Source organism: Antedon bifida, chromosome 11 (assembly GCF_963402885.1).
Source record: "Antedon bifida chromosome 11, ecAntBifi1.1, whole genome shotgun sequence".
Classification (NCBI taxonomy): Eukaryota; Metazoa; Echinodermata; class Crinoidea; order Comatulida; family Antedonidae; genus Antedon; species Antedon bifida.
Genome location: NC_136236.1, coordinates 7,228,344 through 7,249,670, shown reverse-complemented (window position 1 = coordinate 7,249,670; position 21,327 = coordinate 7,228,344). Strand labels below are relative to the sequence as shown.

The 21,327-nt window shown below is 33.5% G+C and overlaps 7 protein-coding genes across 7 annotated transcripts; all 7 read left to right on the top strand.

Annotated features, from left to right (window-relative positions):
• Nucleotides 1–163: 163 nt before the first annotated feature.
• Nucleotides 164–3,884, top strand: LOC144856292 (histone H2A-like). Its single transcript, XM_078714246.1, has 2 exons — nt 164–706; nt 3,545–3,884. The coding sequence occupies exons 1-2, from the start codon at nt 344–346 to the stop codon at nt 3,824–3,826; spliced, it is 645 nt and encodes a 214-aa protein (XP_078570372.1). The 5' UTR covers nt 164–343; the 3' UTR covers nt 3,827–3,884.
• On the top strand, nt 1,852–2,345 carry LOC144855435 (histone H3). The gene has a single exon (XM_078713295.1). The coding sequence runs from the start codon at nt 1,852–1,854 to the stop codon at nt 2,260–2,262; it is 411 nt and encodes a 136-aa protein (XP_078569421.1). The 3' UTR covers nt 2,263–2,345.
• A 1,578-nt stretch (nt 3,885–5,462) lies between the features above and the next one.
• LOC144856092 (histone H1-like) lies at nt 5,463–6,149 on the top strand. The gene has a single exon (XM_078714064.1). The coding sequence runs from the start codon at nt 5,592–5,594 to the stop codon at nt 6,147–6,149; it is 558 nt and encodes a 185-aa protein (XP_078570190.1). The 5' UTR covers nt 5,463–5,591.
• Nucleotides 6,150–8,337: 2,188 nt separating this feature from the next.
• LOC144856048 (histone H4) lies at nt 8,338–8,649 on the top strand. Its single transcript, XM_078714028.1, has one exon. The coding sequence runs from the start codon at nt 8,338–8,340 to the stop codon at nt 8,647–8,649; it is 312 nt and encodes a 103-aa protein (XP_078570154.1).
• A 1,513-nt stretch (nt 8,650–10,162) lies between these two features.
• LOC144856047 (histone H2A) lies at nt 10,163–10,681 on the top strand. The gene has a single exon (XM_078714027.1). The coding sequence runs from the start codon at nt 10,213–10,215 to the stop codon at nt 10,588–10,590; it is 378 nt and encodes a 125-aa protein (XP_078570153.1). The 5' UTR covers nt 10,163–10,212; the 3' UTR covers nt 10,591–10,681.
• A 5,707-nt stretch (nt 10,682–16,388) lies between these two features.
• LOC144856091 (uncharacterized) lies at nt 16,389–19,183 on the top strand. Its single transcript, XM_078714063.1, has 4 exons — nt 16,389–16,496; nt 16,937–17,170; nt 17,586–17,639; nt 18,743–19,183. The coding sequence occupies exons 1-4, from the start codon at nt 16,389–16,391 to the stop codon at nt 19,181–19,183; spliced, it is 837 nt and encodes a 278-aa protein (XP_078570189.1).
• A 1,434-nt stretch (nt 19,184–20,617) lies between these two features.
• On the top strand, nt 20,618–20,966 carry LOC144856056 (histone H4). Its single transcript, XM_078714033.1, has one exon. The coding sequence runs from the start codon at nt 20,655–20,657 to the stop codon at nt 20,964–20,966; it is 312 nt and encodes a 103-aa protein (XP_078570159.1). The 5' UTR covers nt 20,618–20,654.
• Nucleotides 20,967–21,327: the final 361 nt, after the last annotated feature.

Genomic DNA, 21,327 nt, shown 5'->3' with positions numbered 1-21,327 from the left:
AAAAATTGTTTTTTTTTATCATAAAGTGCAATTCAGCTGAAAAATGTTACTTTTTTCCTGCTGCTAAATATTATTAATGTATTTGTATGTATTGTATACAGTACTGTATAACAAATAACCGTTGTGATGATATTTTGTAAATTTGCGCCAAAAAAACAAAGAACGCCTACCCAATAGAACAATCACAATAGAAGTGATTACCGCCTACAGCGCGGACGACCCTGATTGGTCACATCAGTACAAGATTTCCGTAGGACGAACCAAAGGCGGCTATAAAATACCGGGTACTGTTTGAATCTTCATTATTTTCGAATATACCGAAATACAATAACAAGTAACAAATATGTCTGGACGTGGCAAAGGAGGAAAAGCTAAAGGAAAGGCCAAGAGCCGATCAAGCCGTGCTGGACTTCAGTTTCCAGTCGGTCGTGTTCACCGATTCTTGCGAAAAGGTAACTACGCATCCCGTGTCGGTGCTGGTGCCCCAGTCTACATGGCTGCCGTACTCGAATACTTGACTGCTGAAATCTTGGAGTTGGCTGGCAACGCTGCCCGTGATAACAAGAAGAGCAGAATCATCCCTCGTCATCTTCAACTTGCCATCCGTAATGATGAAGAATTGAACCGACTTCTCGGAAGTGTGACCATCGCACAGGGAGGTGTACTACCAAACATCCAAGCTGTACTTTTACCAAAGAAGACCCAGGCCAAAGCCAAGTAAATCATCGTATTGCTTACCGCATTCTCTCAAACCAAACGGCTCTTTTCAGAGCCACCACTTGTCCAAAAGAAATTCAGTTAGCACAAGGTAATAATATAATAGAAACACAGTACTGTGTTCACATTTACCACCAAAAAGCTAATTTATCTGTAAAATCCAAAAATAAAGAGAGTTATTTCAATATTTTGTTGTCACCGTCATCTGCAAATTCGATAAAAACAGTTTCTTGTAGTTATAGTATGTATTATTTATTATCCTCGACTTAACATCATTTACAGTACTAAAGGCGAGCGATCACTCAGAACATGCTTGAATTTGATAAATTTCTACACACAAACAGCAAACCTACATCACCCCTGAATGTATTTTCAAAAGCCTGATTATAATATTTATTTCCATATTAGTACGTAAATGAAATGTTCACTTTTAACACACAAAAATAAACCACGTTTCTTGCCCTAAAAAGTATTAAACAAATAGAGAACACATGAACCCCTGTATATATCATATATTATAAACATTGTACAAATAAATACTGTAGTTGCATAAAACAGAATCAACTATACAAAGAAGAGTGACATGTTTGCAACAAACAATTAATCAAATTAAATGTAAAAAGAGATGTATAATTGTTTGAATAAAAAAGCAAAGATATGGGCCTGATTTAAAAATAAATAGAAAAATCCATATAGGCCTATCAAAGGTTCGTTTTTAAGTTTTAATAAATAAATTTATTTACTTCTGTAAAAAAAGAAACAAAATAATTATTCCACTTACAATATAAAAAGACAAAAGAAACGTCTAATTTTAACCAAAAAAAGCGCAATATCTTGGTGAGCTCCGGACGTGTTCTTAGCCACAGATTTTAACCAATAGAATTCGTTTTGTTAATCTGTTAATCAGACACTAGTTTCGTGGAACTCCCGCCACATTGAAAACAAAACTGCGGACGTGTTCTAAACTGTAAAATTTAGCCAATCACTTGATTCCTGTTTGAATAACAAAGAAATACAAGTTTCCATTTAGCCAATCGTATTGCTTGTAGTTAATTACCCTTGAAAACATAGGTCCTTATAAACGCACAAATTTAAACAATTTTGATATCAATAAATTTTATTAGTTGAACAAAGATGGCTCGTACTAAGCAAACTGCACGTAAGTCTACCGGAGGAAAAGCTCCCCGAAAACAACTTGCAACCAAGGCAGCACGAAAGAGTGCACCAGCCACCGGTGGAGTAAAGAAGCCTCATCGTTACAGGCCTGGAACCGTCGCTCTTCGTGAGATCCGTCGTTACCAGAAGAGCACTGAGCTTCTTATCCGAAAGCTCCCATTCCAACGTCTTGTCCGTGAAATCGCCCAAGATTTCAAGACAGATCTTCGTTTCCAGAGCTCAGCTGTCATGGCTCTTCAAGAAGCTAGCGAAGCATACCTAGTTGGGCTTTTCGAAGATACCAACTTGTGTGCCATCCACGCCAAACGTGTTACCATCATGCCAAAGGACATCCAACTTGCCCGCCGTATCCGTGGAGAACGTGCATAAGGCAATTCTCCGTTTTCTTAAACCAAAAGGCTCTTTTCAGAGCCACCATATGTACAAAAGAGATGAAATTAGCACTTGTCTACTTTATATTTTGTGTTTATTTAATATACCATATAATATACATTAATTAAGTTAAGCTTAGCATATGTACATTATAATAATCTAATCTTAAAAACAGGTAAAAATAAAAGTATAGTATACTTACTAATTGCACTTTTTTTTCCCATGATTTGTCTATATAAATTATAATTTATCAGATTATAGAGAAGAAAATAACACTTTTATGTGTACAGTATTTAAAAAACCAATAGATGCACCGATTGAGTTTAAAAATAACGTATAGTATAAAATTGACTCCAAATAACCAAGCCATGATTCAACATTTCAAGTCAAGTATCATTTGTTTTAAGAAAAAAAACATAGAAATTCTGTTTGCTCTGTTGGCGGAGCACAATATCCAACGGACACAACACGAACTCAAAAACATTACAAAAAAGTGTCTACATCATTTCGACTTTTATTTGATCATCATCAGGAATGTAATACTAACACATAAATAACATACAATATAATATTACTGTATTCAGTATACTGTATAAACTGTACATTATAATAATATCTGTACAATATTTCATTCAGTAAAATGATTTGACTTGTGAAAATACAACCTTTCATTTTTATCAGGATGAGAATTACATTTTTTACAATTAAATGACCACGCTAATTTATTATTCCAGATAAGAATAAAATACAGTAAATGTACTGCCTGTGTTCATACATTATTAAAAACGTTTTACAGAGATTTTTGAAACATTTTTTTGTTACTGCTTGTACAACAGATTATTTATTACAATAGACACCATTATTATAGTCATTTTCAGTTTTATACTACCTTTTGTGTTCGTAAAGTACACCATTGTATTGGTGGTGGTAAGTACAAAATAAAGCATACATACAAATAAAAGGGTAGGTGTTTACTTGTCTTCTTCCCTCCAAATATTAACAAAGAAAGAATGAGTAAGCTTTTGTTTTGTACATTCAATAAATTGCGCGCAGTCAACAACCAATGAAAACCGTTGACAAGCAAGCCTAACTGGAAAACCTCATTTGCATACCAAAGTCAATAAATACACTGGGCAATATTGAAATCTTCACTTGATTACTTTACTAGTATCGTATCGTAGTTACTAAAATCATGCCACCAAAAACTTCAGGAAAAGCTGCCAAGAAAGCCGGTAAGGCTAAAGCTGTAAGAGCTACTGACAAGAAGAGAAAACGTAAGCGAAAGGAAAGCTACAGCATCTACATCTACAAGGTGTTGAAGCAAGTTCACCCAGACACTGGTATCTCCAGCAGAGCCATGGGAATCATGAACAGTTTCGTCAACGACATCTTCGAACGTATTGCAGGAGAAGCATCTCGTCTTGCTCACTACAACAAGAAATCTACCATCACTAGCAGGGAAGTCCAGACCGCTGTCCGTCTATTGCTTCCTGGTGAATTGGCTAAGCATGCTGTATCTGAGGGTACCAAGGCTGTCACCAAATACACCAGCTCCAAGTAAACATCATTTTGCTGAATCTCAAACCAAACGGCTCTTTTCAGAGCCACCACATGTCCCAAAAGAGATTTTATTAGCTTGTGATTCATTTTTGTGATTTATATTAATATTATTGGATTTTCAAAATATACCACCATTTTAGTTTGGTCTAAAGATTAAAAATACAATACAACTTAATCATAGTACATTGCTTACTAACTGTCATTTCTATAATATATATATATATTTTTTTTAAAAATTAAAAACAATATTTTTAAATACAATCCTATTCAGGACTATCTATTCTTTTTAAATATACAGTTAACATACATGCACATTTCAAACTTTTTAGGACAACATTTTCACCAATAAGACTAAAATATATAATTATTAATAAAAAGATTCTCAATACGACATACCTATTGCCATTTCTTTTTCCATAATTTGTCTATATAATATAATGTTTGATTTGAAGTTTGCCTTTTTTCTAACTTGTTGCTGTTTTTATGTGTTTGTCTGTTCCCATTTTTTAAGAATAGATTTAATTTAAAAATAATTCACAAAATCAATTTTTAATTTTTGTGTATAGTTTTCCGTTACCATCAAATGTATCATTCATAAATTTCAGACCTCCGAAAAGTATGGTATTAAATGACAGCTCATGTGTTAAATGCGAATTGTACTAAATATTCTGTTAGTAGAACTTTTTTAATGATTCTGGATTTTAGTAGTTGTACCAACTCCACAATCTTTATAAAAACCACTGAACTTATCTAAAATACTGTATGATATTGGTGAACCTGGTGAAAAGTTACATTTAAAAAAATATAATCGATCAAAATAGTTTTTATAAATTGTTTGATAAATTAATTTCAACAATAAAGATGAGGAAATCTGTGAGAATGAGAAAAGGCCGATGCGAACATCATATTTCTTATTCAACGTTAGCGAACCATTTGGATGCTTTTTTTTATATTAAAAAAAACTATATACCCTAATACTGTATTCAGAACAGATTTTTGGTTGTAAGAACCTGACTTACTGAAAAATGTTGACTAACATAATAACATAAATCCAAAGATCTGAGAAAAAAATTACAGTAATTGGATCTCAATGAAGTATTAAATAAGAAAAAAACAACTAGAAAGAAGCTTTCAAGCTTTGGAAATGTATTTGGTACCCAAGTTGTACGAATTAAATAGAAATATCCCGAATATAATATTTAGTCAAAAATATATAGTGGATGAGATTAGTACAATATTGTGTTCAAGTCACTGATATTATTGACTCAAAACTAAACAGAAAAACTGAAATATGTTTTTCAATTTCTATTCGATATCTAAGTATATAATAATGATTTTGTTATATTAATATTTTTTATTTAAAAATATTTATAATTTTTTCCCAATTTCATTATTTTGTGAAATAAATATGTTTTTCAAAACACAAATTTACATGTTGACTGTATATATGTTTGCAAGCAAGCCGAATATTCGGTTAAAAACTCAGATATATAAAAAGAACATATTTTAATTTATTGTAGTTCAACAAGAAACAAAAAAATATGAATATTAATTGATTATTTTAGCAACAATTAAGCCAATAACAAACACAATTTTTGTAAAAATCATTTTAAACATTCCAACACAAAAAGGCGGTCAAGGAAACAACACTGTTGCTTTAGTATAGGTCCGCAACATCAATATAAAGGTAGCTTTCAATTTTGGACTTTTATGATAATATTTTAACCTGCTATTTGATTCGTGCTAAAGTGTGTTACTTATCAAAGATGGCTGACAAAACTAAAACTAAGAAGGCTGCAGCAAAGAAGCCTGCTGCTCACCCAACTTACATCGACATGATTTCGGCAGCAATCGGTGCTTTGAAGGAAAGAAACGGTTCATCTCGTCAGGCTATTGCTAAGTACATTCTAGCCAACTACAAAGTCGATCCTGCCAACATGAAAACCCATCTCCGTATGGCGTTGAAACGCGGAGTCGAGAGCAACAAACTAATCCAGCCTAAGGGCACTGGAGCCAGTGGTTCATTCAAGCTAAATCAGGCTGCAGCAAAAGCTGATGCGGCTGCAAAGGTAAAGAAAGAAAAAGCTAAAAAGAAGGCAGCTGCAGATAAGGAGAAAAAAGCAACAAAGACCAAAAAACCAGCTGCAAAGAAACCAGCTGCAAAGAAGGCTACCAAGTCACCTAAAAAGGCAAAGAAGTCGGAGAAAAAGAAGCCATCCTCTAAGCCTAAAAAGGCTAAATCTCCTGCAAAGAAGCCAAAGACCAATAAGTCCAAAAAGCCGAAATCTAAAAAGTCACCAAAGAAAGCAGCTGCAAAGAAGTAAAATACAGTACAGTAGAACCTCCATTTTACGTACGGTACGGGACCGAAAGGCGTACGTAAAACAAGGGATTCGTAAAATCAAGGTTGACCTTAAATTGACCCCCAAATACGTAGATCGTAGCTAAAAAGGCTGCCGTGTTTGCCTACAGCATGCAGCTGGTCACTAGCTTAGCTAGGCCCTTCCTAGGCCTAGACTAATCTAGGCCAGGATAGCAGGCCTAGCAAGATGTGAGGCCTAAGTACAGTATATACAGGCTGTGCGATTTAGTTTAAATAAAGTTTTATAAATAAAATATCAATGTTCTTGTATTTTCTATCAATAAAAACAGTCGCTGCTGTAGGGGAATGCACATGAGTTCCTCACACAGCCATGGCTTTGTGCTTTGTTGTTGTTAAATTGCGCCCTCAATGTAAGAAAATGATGACGTCATCGGTCATTTAAGCGTACGTAAAATCAAGGGAACGTAAAATCAGGGTACGTAAAACAAAGGTTCTACTGTATTTAAATTCAAAATCCAAACCAAACGGCTCTTTTCAGAGCCACCAAATATCCTAAAGAGATTTGATTGCTTTCACGTATAACCTGTACTTAGTAAAAATGAATACATAAAAGATGATCAGGATATACACCACATTTGTTTCCTATAATCCATTTCCGAAACAATAAAAACAGTGCAATATTTTTTTTAATTTGCTTTAATTTAACAAATCGCTAAGAAAACGTTATATACGTCGTGAATATAATATAATTACTGTTATGTATATAAAAGATGATTCTTGATAATACAGTATAGCATACCGTATGGTATTTTAAAATGGCGACAGAACCTTGATGTTCCAGAATTGAAGAGTGTATTTTTATGTTATATTCATTCTTTTATTTCATGCTAAACATCCATAACAAAACTTATTCTAATTAAAGATGTATTGTGCCCCTGAAAAATAATTAAAAATTTTTTTTTTTTTTAATATGTTAATGTCACATAATACTTCGCCAAAAAGTGGATTGAAAAAATGTATTTACCTGAAAAAACTGGAATTTAAAGCAAAAAATGGTCAAATTGGCTGCCAGCCAATGGATTTTTGGTTGAATTTAACCATTTATCATGTTATTTTATAAGTGAAAACATTATTTTCCCCTTTTTTTTTTCTGTGGAAGTGATAAACTTGATTAAAACTATAAAATAAGCTATTCAAAGTCTGATTTAATTAATCTTCATTTTTCATGTTTTTGGGGACAATACATCTTTAAAACATTGCTTTAGTATGTTTATCAAAGACAATATACTTCTATGGTTGAAGGAGGTGGAAAATAATCACTTCATATTTTATTAGATAAATCATGTATGATACCACCAAACTTTTAGGCAAACTGCTTAGAGGCGTTGATTTCTGTACTGATGATGAGAATTGTTTCTCGAACATGTCACGGTATTTTAAGACAGTTTGCCTATTTATCAAATGCCTCACAATCTTGATTTCATCTTTTATAATATCTTGATTGAGTGCATGCCACTAATAAATCGCTCCCGATTTGTTCTTTCTGTGTCTACGTTGATTTTAGTTTCGAAGGGAATTCCTTTTTTCACCTACAGACGAGTATACTTTTATTGTAAATTATACATAAACGGAAGGCACATTTCATTATAATTTAATTTATGATTTACAGTATTATGATTTATAAATATAAATAATGCCCAGTTACAAACGTTTGGACCCTTGATTTCGACAAACGAAATGTTAAAACTACGTTGAACTGAATGAACAAGGCTGAACTGGAGGTCAACTAATATTTTTATCTATGATAACATAAAACAAACGACGCATTTTATGAATCAATATTTCGAACATTATTTGTTCATCTTCAGAAAAGCATGACAAAGAAAAACTTTTATTTCTCACTAAAATTTAATACAAAAACTCATGCTTTCCGTTATGGCATGGAGGAAAACGTTATGGTATGGAGATTAACATTTGACAGATCGCAAAAAAAGCGCCATGTTGTATTTGCCACCAAAATTAAACGCAACGGCTATTGTAGTATATTTGCTTCCCAGTACAAAGGTCAGCCACAGCTGAATACAGCAGTCGGAATTTACGTCCGCATTGGCTGTATAAGAACGTCACTTTTTGAAACAATTAGCACATTTCGAATTTGTCGTCGAAGAAAATAACCGAGTATCTATAACATGTCTGGACGTGGTAAAGGAGGAAAAGGACTTGGAAAAGGAGGCGCTAAGCGTCATCGCAAGGTGTTGCGTGATAACATCCAAGGTATCACAAAACCGGCTATTCGTCGTCTTGCTCGCCGTGGTGGTGTCAAGAGAATCTCTGGTCTCATCTACGAAGAAACCCGTGGTGTACTCAAGGTGTTCCTTGAGAATGTCATTCGTGATGCTGTAACTTACACTGAGCATGCCAAGAGAAAGACCGTCACCGCCATGGATGTCGTCTACGCTTTGAAGAGACAAGGTCGAACCCTTTATGGATTCGGTGGATAAGAAGTTATACAATCAAATTCAAACCAAACGGCTCTTTTCAGAGCCACCACATGTACAAAAGAGATTTGTTTGCTAATATGTCTATTTATTTATAGTATGTACACTACAATCCACGTTTCCTTGCTGTACGTCATAGTGCATAGATAATAATTATATCAATAAAAAAAATTGAAGAAATGAGATATACTAAAGTATAATATATCCGAATCAACATTACACAACGTGAATATACCTTTTCCCTCCTGAGGGCAACCAGGTACTGTATATTGATCTAAACTCAACAGTTCTTTTCAGAAATATATACGACATGGTGGTGGGCCGCAAACTATATAAACATTTGATTACACCATGCAAACAATATATTACATCATGATGCTCATGTTCACATTGGCCTATATAATATTATTACTGTATAACAAAATAAATACAATTTGGACTCTTTTTCAATGTTATTTAATAAAGAGATTTGTTTGCTAAATATTTATAATATGAAAAATCCGAATCAACATGTTCACATTACAATTATAACGAAACAAATGTCCTAGATTGTGCCGAAAGCGAAGACCATACGAAATATACCATACAAAATCCATCATAACATAGTGCATAGATAATGCTATCAATTACACATTCAAGGAATAACTCTCGATTGGGGCGACTTTTTCTCATTCTCACACGGATATCTTTATTGTCAGATTAATTCAATTACAGCATATCAACATATTAAACCATATCAATATTTGATTTCACCATGCAAACAATATACAGTAATTACAGCATGATGCTCATGTTCACACTGACCTACATAATACTGTTACTGTATAACAAATACAATTTGGACTCTTTTACAATGTTGTTTAATGTAATAAAGACATTTTTAAGAAGCTATGCATGGTGTTTGCCAAATGTTCATAATGCTTGTACTATTGTTCAGTCGGGGATAGTAAATATTATTACCCAGGTTAATCATTATTTATGTTAGTATAAAATCGATACTCTAAGGTACAGTACTGTGTAACAGTATTGGTACTTTGGTATAGTGACATCAGGTTGAATTTTGGATATTTAATTGGTCTTAAATATTACATTGATGAAAAAATTGTTTAATAAATGTAAATTTACTGTACATTGTTTTTCAAATTTACAGATACAAATTTTACGATGAATTCGAATTTAACCGTTGTTAAATTTGTAATGTGTTTATTTTTATTGTAATTCTTTTCTGTTATGCAATTAAGCTGAAAAATTTTACTTTTTTTTCTGCTGCTAAATTTTATGAATGTATTTTTATATATAATAATATTGAATAAAATAATACCAGTGTTATGTGATATATAACGGTTGTGATGATATTTTGTAAATTTGCGCCAAAATAACAAAGAACGCCTACCCAATAGAACAATCACAATAGAAGTGATTACCGCCTACAGCGCGGACGACCCTGATTGGTCACATCAGTACATGATTTCCGTAGGACGAACCAAAGGCGGCTATAAAATACCGGGTACTGTTAGAATCTTCATTATTTTCGAATATACCGAAATACAATAGCAAGTAACAAATATGTCTGGACGTGGCAAAGGAGGAAAAGCTAAAGGAAAGGCCAAGAGCCGATCAAGCCGTGCTGGACTTCAGTTTCCAGTCGGTCGTGTTCACCGATTCTTGCGAAAAGGTAACTACGCATCCCGTGTCGGTGCTGGTGCCCCAGTCTACATGGCTGCCGTACTTGAATACTTGACTGCTGAAATCTTGGAGTTGGCTGGCAACGCTGCCCGTGATAACAAGAAGAGCAGAATCATCCCTCGTCATCTTCAACTTGCCATCCGTAATGATGAAGAGTTGAACCGACTTCTCGGAAGTGTGACCATCGCACAGGGAGGTGTACTACCAAACATCCAAGCTGTACTTCTACCAAAGAAGACCCAGGCCAAAGCCAAGTAAATCATCGTATTGCTTACCGCACTCTCAAACCAAACGGCTCTTTTCAGAGCCACCACTTGTCCAAAAGAAATTGAATTAGCACAAAGTAACAATATAATAGATAATATTTTACTTTCACCATCATCTACAAGTTGGACAAAACGGGAGACAAAACAGTTTCTTGTAGTTATAGTATGTATTATTTATTATCCTCGACTTAACATCATTTACAGTACAGTAGAACCTCCATTTTACACTCCCATTTTACGTACGGGACCGAAAGGCGTACGTAAAACAAGGGATTCGTAAAATCAAGGTTGACCTTAAATTGACCCCCAAATACGTATATCGTAGCTAAAAAGGCTGCCGTGTATGCCTACAGCATGCAGGTGGTCACTAGATTAGCTAGGCCTAGACTAATCTAGGCCAGGCCTAGCAAGATGTGAGGCCTAGAAAAGTACAGTATATACAGGCTGTGTGATTTAGTTTAAATAAAGTATATTTTCTATCAATAAAAACAGTCGCTGCTGTAGGGGAATGCACATGAGTTCCTCACACAGCCATGGCTTTGCTCAATGTAAGAAAATGATTACGTCATCGGTCATTTAAGCGTACGTACAATCAAGGGAACGTAAAATCAGGGTACGTAAAACGAAGGTTCTACTTACTAGTATAATTGATAGATATACGATATTAGACTATTTAGAACATACAAAGTACGTAAATGAAATGTTCACTTTTAACTAAGAAACCAATTTATAAGCTAAAAAATAAACCATGTTTCTTGCCCTGATAGAATAGTATACTACCCTGTATATAATATTTTATAAACATAGTACAAATAAATACTGTAGTTGGTTGCATAAACAGAATTAATTAAATGTAATGTAAAAGGAGATGCATCATTGTTTGGATAAAAAAGATATGGGTCTGATTTAATAATAACTAGAAAAATGGATATATCAAAGGTTCGTTTTTAATTTCTACATTTATGATCAGATAGCAGAAGCCTAAAATACAATTATACCTCATCCCCAAAAAACATAAAAAATGAAGATGAATAAAATCAGACTTTAAATAGGCCAGTTTTATCAAAATTATTCACTTCTGTAAAAAAAATGAAAAACAAAATATTTGACGGCACAATCCACCACTGAAAATGGTCATTCATAATAGTTATGAGTTTATTGAACATTTTTCCACCAGTTTTAGAGGGTTAACTTTTAAGCTGATCTAGCTCATTTTTTTTTACCCTTTACAATGTCCCTCCTAGCCACACCCACCAAAAGAAACGCGCCAGACTGTCATTTCCATACATTGATAATATGTAGGTATATAATTGCCACATGCATAGAAATTGGTTAACTTTCCAGCTAGGTTGATCCCTCTGGGCTCCTGCTCTATAATTATTTCACTTAAAATATAGAAAGACAAAAGAAACGTTTAATTTTAACAAAAAAACACTTAAAAAAGGCGCAATATCTTGCTGAGCTACGGACGTGTTCTTAGCCACAGATTTCAACCAATAGAATTCGTTTTGTTAATCTGTTAATCGCACACTAGTTTCGTGGAACTCCCGCCACATTGAAAACAAAACTGCGGACGTGTTATAAACTGTAAAAGTTAGCCAATCACTTGATTCCTGTTTGAATAACAAAGAAACACAAGTTTCCATTTAGCCAATCGTATTGCTTGTAGTTAATTACCCTTGAAAACATATGTCCTTATAAACGCACAAATTTAAACAATTTTGATATCAATCAATGTTATTAGTTGAAAAACAAAGATGGCTCGTACTAAGCAAACTGCACGTAAATCTACCGGAGGAAAAGCTCCCCGAAAACAACTGGTGTAAGATGAAATCGGTCGCGCTTGAAATCGGTCGCGTTTGAAATCGGTCGCGATAAAATCAACTTCCGGTATTTTGTATGGCGCGCCGTTAGAGCTATACTTTTGATTATATCGGTCGCGTTTGAAATCGGTCGCGCTATTTTGTATGGATCGAGCGGGATGCATGCTAGAGCGGGATATACATTTTTCGTTTATATATATTTAATTGATATTTTTTGGGAAATAGATTATTTATGTGGATATTTGTTACTTGGTTAATAAATATTTATTATTAATCATTAAATTAATTCTAAACACGTCTAAATATTATATTAGGCATAATGTTATATTAGGCATATAATAATTTACCTCTTATTTATATGTACTGTAATTAATATATTATATAGAGAATATACGTCTATCGTGTCTTTTATTATGCAAACAATTACGTATGGTTTTAGGATATTAATAAAATATATAGATAATATGCCGTTATAAATCAATCTACCGGCCTACAGTAGGACTATGATGTACAATGATAGATGTGAGAATAATAGTGTATGGATAATAAAGGTGGACACGATTCTCAAAGAGGTAATCTGCACTGATTATAAATGAAGAAATAAAAAATATTCAAATTAAAATCTATAGTATCGCCGACGTATATACGTAAATTATATATAAGTCATACTGTCAAATTATAGAAAAAGTGCTTTATTCGGAATTATTATGGATAAGCAAGCCTGTGAGCTACAGCGATTTTAATTGCTTTTGCTTATCCTTGCCTCCTTATATTTCCACGTGTCTTGATTTGGTTACCTATGTTTTAAATGTATTTCGATTTTAAAGGCTAAATAAAGAATGAATGAATGAATGAACATGATCTCATACTCGCGTCGAGCATCTATAGCTCATTGGATCGTTTCACAAAAACACGTGCAGGACGCCTATAGACGTTTCAAACGTATGGATGGTTATTAGTAATAGACGTCATCTTTACCTCGCCATGGACAACGATCGTACGTGTTTTGTCCATGATTTGACACACTAACAAGTGCGTGTTTTTTAAAAACGGGAAACCCCCTCAGCAAATCCACGTATTGTTAGAGGAAACAGCTGTACTGCACGATCACATTTTACTAAAATCTATTTTAAACATTAGAAATAAAAACATACACGTGATTTGCCTCAACAATAATCATTATACACTTAATGTTATCCTACATAACGGAGAAATAAAATAGAAATAAAAATAAGGTGATCGAATAGTATGTTGTTAACGACATGGATATGATATAATCTGTCACAGTATGCATAAGTATAAAAATGGATACGCTGGCTTTACGGGCTATATTGTAAAAATTATTGTTTTTAAATAAATTGTTCTCTTTTACGTAATTGTTTGCATAATAAAAGACACGACAGACGTATATTCTCTATATAATATATTAATTACAGTACATATAAATAGAGGTAATTAATTATTATATGCCTAATATAACATTATGCCTAATATAATATTTAAACGTGTTTAGAAATGGCCATTTTGAACAGACACAGTCCTTCTCCGAGACCTTGATAATAAATATTTATTAACCAAGTAAAAAATATCCACATAAATAATCTAGTTCCTAAAAAATATCAATTAAATCTATATAAACGAAAAATGTATATCCCGCTCTAGCATGCATCCCGCTCGATCCATACAAAATAGCGCGACCGATTTCAAACGCGACTGATTTCAGACGCGACCGATTTCATCGTAAACCGTAGTAGACCCTGTCGCGATCGCGGCCCACGCGATGAGCCTTCTTGAATTGAGTTTGCTTAGCTAGCAAGCTAGGCCTAATAAATGCTAAGCCTCTTTTATCGGCAATGATAAACTGTATTTTCTTTTATGGTTTAAGCCCGAAACAATACGAAAACGTATAATAAATACATTTAGGTTCTTATTCGAAATCGGTATCCATTTTTTTTGCCATCTGTCCTAACACAAAATGGGTACCCACAAAACGCCGCGCTCAAGTTCTCAACTCTGAAACAACTCATAGACTATACACTATCGCGAGTTGTAGGACGCCGCCTATACTATACAACCTGCTTGAGAGAACCGATATGGTCCCACATTATCCCCGCTGTCGTTTGTTTATCGAATTACGTACGTTTCATCGGCTTTTTTAGCGCGTTGTTGCCGCGTGATTTGTGACTTCGACTTATACGATATAAATCACTAAAGAATGTGTGTATTCGGACCGCAAAAAGACGTCGACTTAGACGAATTTCGACTTAGAAAAATTCGACTTACAAATAAAAATTACACAGTAATGTATAGGAAAGAATTGGGACTTTCATAAAAATTCGACTTTCGCGATTTTTCGACTTACGCGAATTCGACTGTATATATAAAAAATGATTTACTTAAAACAGTATTACATAATATATACATATTCAAACATTTCTACCAATAATAATATAATTACTAAAAAAAAGATTCTCAATACCTAATATTAATTGCGATTTCTTTTTCCATGATTTGTCTATATAATATAAAGTTTGATTTGAAGTTTGCCTATTTTCTACCTTGGTCCTTTTTTCATGTATTTTGTCTGTAAGCATTTTTTAATTAAAAAATAATCCACAAAATCTATTTTTAATCCTTTATTTAACGAATATTTTTCCGTTACCATCAAAGGTGTCATTCATAGGCCTATATTTCAGACCTCCGAAAAGTATAGTATTAAATGGCAGCTCATGTGTTAAATGGGAATTGTACTAATTCCCATCCTAATCTGTTCAATTCAATAAACTTTATTGTCAAACACATGAATGGCTTGAAACTTTGGCTGAAAGTGTACACATTAAAATTGTCTAAAAACATTGTCGCACAAACAGTAAAAAAGAATAAAATCACATAAAACAGAGAACAAGATGTTAGTAGAAGTTATTTAATGAGTCTGGATTTGAGTAGATGTACCAACTCCATGATCTTTAAGTGTTTAATCGATCAACATGGTTTTTATAAATTGTTTGATAAATTAATTTCAACAATAAAGATGAGGAAATCTGTGAGAAAGGACGATGCGAACATCATTTGTAAATATCCTAACCATTAAACTACTTTGAATATCTTATTCAACGTTAGAGAAAACCATTTGGATGCTATTTTTTGTTATAAAAAAAAAACAACTATAACCCGAAATCCTAATATACTGTATTCAGAACAGATTTTTGGTTGTAAGAACCTGACTTACTGAAAAATGTTGACTAACATTATAACATATAAATCCTAAGATCTGGAGAAAAAATGACAGTAATTGGATCTCAATGAAAATGAAGTATTAAATAAGAAAAAAGTTCCAAGCTTTGGAAATGTATTTGGTACCCAAGTTGTACGAATTAAATAAAAATATCCCGAATATAATATTTAGTCAAAAATGTATAGTGGATGAGATTAGTACAACTGTGTTCAAGTCACTGATATTATTGACTCAAAACTAAACAGAAAAACTGACATATATTTTTCAATTTCTATTCGGTGTTTAAGAATATAATAATGACTTTGTTGTATTAACAATTTTTATTAAAAAATATTTATAATGTTTTGCCAATTTCATTATTTTGTGAAATAAATATGTTTTTCAAAACACAAACTTACATGTTGACTGTATATATCTTTGTACCCAAGCCGAATATTCGGTTAAAAACTCGGATATATAAAAAGAATGTATTGTCATTTATTTTTACTTCAACAAGAACGATAAAATATGAATATTAATTGATTATTTTAGCAACAATTAGGCCAATGACAAACACAATTTTTGTAAAAATCATTTTAAACATGACAACACAAAAAGGCGGTCGGGGAAACAACAAGGTTGCTTTAGTATAGGTCCGCAACATCAATATAAAGCTACCTTTCAATTTTGAACTTTTATCATAATATTTTAACCTGCTATTTGATTCGTGCTCAAGTGTGTTACTTATTTAAGATGGCTGACAAAACTAAAACTAAGAAGGCTGCAGCTAAGAAGCCTGCTGCTCACCCAACTTACATTGACATGATTTCAGCAGCAATCGGTGCTTTGAAGGAAAGAAACGTGGGGGGATATTAACTTGTCGAGGATTTTTTGCACCAATACGTAACACTTGTGTCGTCCTACGGTGGCATCGACCAGTTTGATCAGAAGACTGGTTTTTCGGAGGGTCTAAAAACATATCCTTCGCCTACCAATAGAGTAACTTACACCAAACGCTTGACCAATCAACGAATGGCTTTAGATAGGAGGTTTGGGGGCGAAGGGATGGGGCTGATGAGATATTTTCATATTAATTTAGAATTGAATCACCGGGCCGCGCATTATTATTTTGAATTTACAATTACAATGGCACAAGCGCAAGTTGTGATGTTCGTATTAGAAGAAAAACTAAAAAAATTAGAAAAAGAAAGAAACAATTTAAAGCAAATGGTGTTTCAACTGAAGCAGAAAAACATTAGATTGGCAGCCGAACAAAGACAATTAAATCGCCGCTTGCAAAGGCGATATCATATTTAGAAAATCAGACTTATCATCTTAACAGAAGAATAGAGGACTTAGAAGAAGAAGAAGAAAATACCAATATGGTAACGGCGGAAGATGAAGAGCAACGTCTGGTTATACAAGAAGAGCAACGTCTGGTTATACAACCAGACGATGAAGAAGAAGAAGAAGAAAATATGGTAACGGCGGAAGAAGAAGAGCAACGTCTGGTTATACAACCAGACGATGAAGTTGTATTAATCGAATAACTGTAAGTAATTTGAAATAATTTTAAAATTAAATAACATATTATTAGTTTTAAATTTCATTCAATTTGTTATCTACGAAAGCCCATTAATGCCATTTTAAGTATATGTTTTTCGAACGTAATCCGTTCTAACAAATTAGTAATTCGTTTGAACAGATTAATAATCCGTTCTAACAAATTAGTAATTCGTTTGAACAGATTAATGATCTGTTCAAACGAATTAGTAATCCGTTCAAACGAATTGCAACATATACAACACCGTTCAAACGAATTGCAACATATATTACTAATTTGTTCAAACAAATTAATAATTTGTTTGAACGGATTAGTAATCCGTTTGAACGAATTAATAATTCGTTTAAACAAATTAGTACTATAACTTATTGAATATTTATTTACAGATATTTATGGCGAAGACTCGTTGGACGAGAGAAAAACACCATATTGCAGTAGTAGTAAGAGTACTTATTCGTAATTACTATTAAAAAATCAAAAGAAAAAAAATAAATGATTTGTGTGATTTAATAATATAGTTTCTATAATTTATATAGACGATAATTTTCAAAAGATTGCGACGGACGTATTCTTTATTTTTTATTTTTTTTGCAATGACAGTGATACCGTTTTAATACGTACAAACTTTGACAGTCTGACGGCGACACGCATTAACCTTTGGTGGTTGGTGCACGCTTTATCATATTTTATCTCATATTTTAGACCACAGACAGCTAGCGGTAGCGTAGTTTAGCTAGCCTATCTACAACAATATTATTAGCAAACTGACAGAAATAATATTAAAAATAAAGTGTTAGTGAATTATTTGTTTATTGTTTAAAGTTTAAGGATCACAAAACTACTTACTTCTACATGCACTTTGGCCGCACGCAATCCTTCGCACACAGTACATCTCTAGCTAGGTGGAAACTCCCATTTTCTCTTGTTTGTGCACTGTATTTTACTTGACATATATCCTGATTGGCCAAATCCTACTTTTGTGGGTGTGTTAACAACATCAAACCAATCGTAATAGCGTATTTTTGTTGACGTTAACAAAACCAATCGTATTAGCGCATTTTTGTTAAAGATGACATCATCGATAACAAAACCAATCGGAAGACATCGTAGTATTTTGCTTGACTTTTTCCTGATTGCCAAAATCCTAACTTGTGTTCACGGTGTGGGGGGTGAAACTTAATCGACATTAAACCAATCGTAACACCGTATTTGTGGTTGTCGATGACATCATGAATAACAACCCAAATGTTAGAGTGTATAAAACAAAAACGATATTTTCATTCTCTCTCTCTCTCTCTCCAATCAACCCCAAGTGCAAGCGGAGTCCACAGTAACGAGTCGCTGATAAGCCGGTGTTTGACTGTCCTTAGCCATCTTGACCTTGATCTCTACGAACGATCGATGCGGATCTTGTTTGTCTTCTGTAAGACGGGTACTGCTATTCCCTTACGAATACTGCTCGCTGTGGATAATTATACAAAATCAAGGTCGCCACCCCCCCTCCCCCTTGCCCGAATGAAGCGAAGAACGGGAAATGCGAAAGTTTTACATTCTAGCCAACTACAAAGTCGATCCTGCCAACATGAAAACCCATCTCCGTATGGCGTTGAAACGCGGAGTCGAGAGCAACAAACTAGTCCAGCCTAAGGGTACTGGAGCAAGTGGTTCATTCAAGCTAAATCAGGCTTCAGCAAAAGCTGATGCGGCTGCAAAGGTAAAAAAGGAAAAGGCTAAAAAGAAGGCAGCTGCAGATAAGGAGAAAAAACCAGCTGCAAAGAAGGCAAAGAAACCAGCTGCAAAGAAACCAGCTGCAAAGAAGGCTACCAAGTCACCTAAAAAGGCAAAGAAGTCCGAGAAAAAGAAGCCATCCTCTAAGCCTAAGAAGGCTAAATCTCCTGCAAAGAAGCCAAAGACCAATAAGCCCAAAAAGCCGAAATCTAAAAAGGCTTCAAAGTCACCAAAGAAAGCAGCTGCAAAGAAGTAAAATACAGTATTTAAATTCAAAATCCAAACCAAACGGCTCTTTTCAGAGCCACCAAATATCCTAAAGAGATTTGATTGCTTTTACGTATAACCTTTACGTAGTAAAAATGAATACATAAAAGATGATCAGGATATACACCACATTTATTTCCTATAATCCATTTCCGAAACAATAAAAACAGTGCAATATTTTTTTTTAATTTGCTTTAATTTAACAAATCGCTAAGAAAACGTTATAGACGTCGTGAATATAATATAATTACAGTTATGTATATAAAAGATGATTATTGATAATACATAATAATAATTTAACAAATCGCTAAGAAAACGTTATAGACGTCGTGAGTATAATATAATTACAGTTATGTATATAAAAGATGATTCTTGATAATACAGTATAGCATACCATATGGTATTTTAAAATGGCGACAGAACCTTGATGTTCCAGAATTCAAGAGTGTATTGTTATTCATTCTTTTATTTCATGCTAAACATCCATAACAAAACTGATTCTAATTAAAGATGAATTGTCCCACTGAAAAAAATAACTTTTTTTATTTTTTTTTAATATGTTAACGTCACATAATAGTTATTGACTTCGCCAAAAAGTGGATTGAAAAAAATGTAATTTAAAGCAAAAATTGGTCAAATTGGCTGCCAGCCAATGGATTTTTGGTTGAATTTAACCATTTATCATGTTATTTTATAAGTGAAAACATTATTTTTCACCGGTTTTTTTTCTGTGGAAGTGATGAACTTGATTAAAACTATAAAATAACCTATTCAAAGTCTGATTTAATTAATCTTCATTTTTCATGTTTTTGGGGGACAACACATCTTTAAAACATTGCTTTAGTATGTTTATCAAAGAAAATATACTTCTATGGTTGAAGGAGGTGGAAAATAATCAATTTTTATTTATATATGTTTAATATCTTGAGATGCTTTGATTGAGTGCATGCAACTGGGTATAATTTGATTGTAAATTACTGTATACATAAACGGTATATTTAACGAAAAGTTAAATCTACTGAACTGAATGAACAAAGTTGAACTGGAGGGTCAACTAATATTTTTATCTATGACAATATAAAACAAACGAAAGTGAGGCAACACATGTTATGATTTTTTCAATATTATTTCGAACTTTCTTTGTTCATCTTCCGGAATGCATGAAAAAGAAAAAACAACTTTTATTTCACACAAAAATACAACATCAATTGCTTTTATTGTTTACCATAATATTTGACAGAAAGAAAGCAAGCAAGCAAAAAAGCGCAATTTTTGTATTTCCCACCAAAATTAAACACAACGGCTATTGTAGTATATTTGCTTCCCAGTACAAAGGTCAACAACAGCTGTATACAGCAGTCGGAATTTACGTCCGCATTGGCTGTATAAGTACGTCAATTTTCGAAACAATTAGCACATTTCGAATTTGTCTTCGAAGAAAATAATTGAATATCTACAATATGTCTGGACGTGGTAAAGGAGGAAAAGGACTTGGAAAAGGAGGCGCTAAGCGTCATCGTAAAGTGTTGCGTGATAACATCCAAGGCATCACAAAACCGGCTATCCGTCGTCTTGCTCGCCGTGGTGGCGTCAAGAGAATCTCTGGTCTCATCTACGAAGAAACCCGTGGTGTACTCAAAGTATTCCTTGAGAATGTCATTCGTGATGCTGTAACTTACACTGAGCATGCCAAGAGAAAGACGGTCACCGCCATGGATGTCGTCTACGCCTTGAAGAGACAAGGCCGAACCCTGTACGGATTCGGTGGATAAGCAGTTCAGTACGATCAATTTCAAACCAAACGGCTCTTTTCAGAGCCACCACATGTACAAAAGAGATTTGTTTGCTAAATGTCTATTTATTTATAGTATGAAAAATCCGAATCAGCATTGATTCACGATGTGAATCTACATCATGTTGACATTAACCATTACAATTGTTACTGTACAACGATACAAATGTCATAGATTGAAGGGATGTATCGAAAGCGAATACCATAACATAGTGCATATAATTCTATTAATTACACGAGGAATAACTCTCGGTTGGGGCGACTTTTTTTCATTCTCACAGATTTCCTCATCTTTATCGTCAGATTAATTTGCTTGATTTGTTTGCTATTTATAATATGGA

Excerpts from the sequence above, each read along its gene's own strand:
- LOC144856292 (XM_078714246.1), top strand. The coding sequence starts at position 344 with ATGTCTGGACGTGGCAAAGGAGGAAAAGCTAAAGGAAAGGCCAAGAGC. Across the intron at positions 707-3,544 it reads TTTTACCAAAGAAGACCCAG|CGAAAGGAAAGCTACAGCAT; the intron begins GCCAAAGCCAAG and ends AGAAAACGTAAG.
- LOC144855435 (XM_078713295.1), top strand. The coding sequence starts at position 1,852 with ATGGCTCGTACTAAGCAAACTGCACGTAAGTCTACCGGAGGAAAAGCT.
- LOC144856092 (XM_078714064.1), top strand. The coding sequence starts at position 5,592 with ATGGCTGACAAAACTAAAACTAAGAAGGCTGCAGCAAAGAAGCCTGCT.
- LOC144856048 (XM_078714028.1), top strand. The coding sequence starts at position 8,338 with ATGTCTGGACGTGGTAAAGGAGGAAAAGGACTTGGAAAAGGAGGCGCT.
- LOC144856047 (XM_078714027.1), top strand. The coding sequence starts at position 10,213 with ATGTCTGGACGTGGCAAAGGAGGAAAAGCTAAAGGAAAGGCCAAGAGC.
- LOC144856091 (XM_078714063.1), top strand. The coding sequence starts at position 16,389 with ATGGCTGACAAAACTAAAACTAAGAAGGCTGCAGCTAAGAAGCCTGCT. Across the intron at positions 16,497-16,936 it reads GTGCTTTGAAGGAAAGAAAC|GCGATATCATATTTAGAAAA; the intron begins GTGGGGGGATAT and ends CCGCTTGCAAAG. Across the intron at positions 17,640-18,742 it reads AACACCATATTGCAGTAGTA|TTTTACATTCTAGCCAACTA; the intron begins GTAAGAGTACTT and ends GAAATGCGAAAG.
- LOC144856056 (XM_078714033.1), top strand. The coding sequence starts at position 20,655 with ATGTCTGGACGTGGTAAAGGAGGAAAAGGACTTGGAAAAGGAGGCGCT.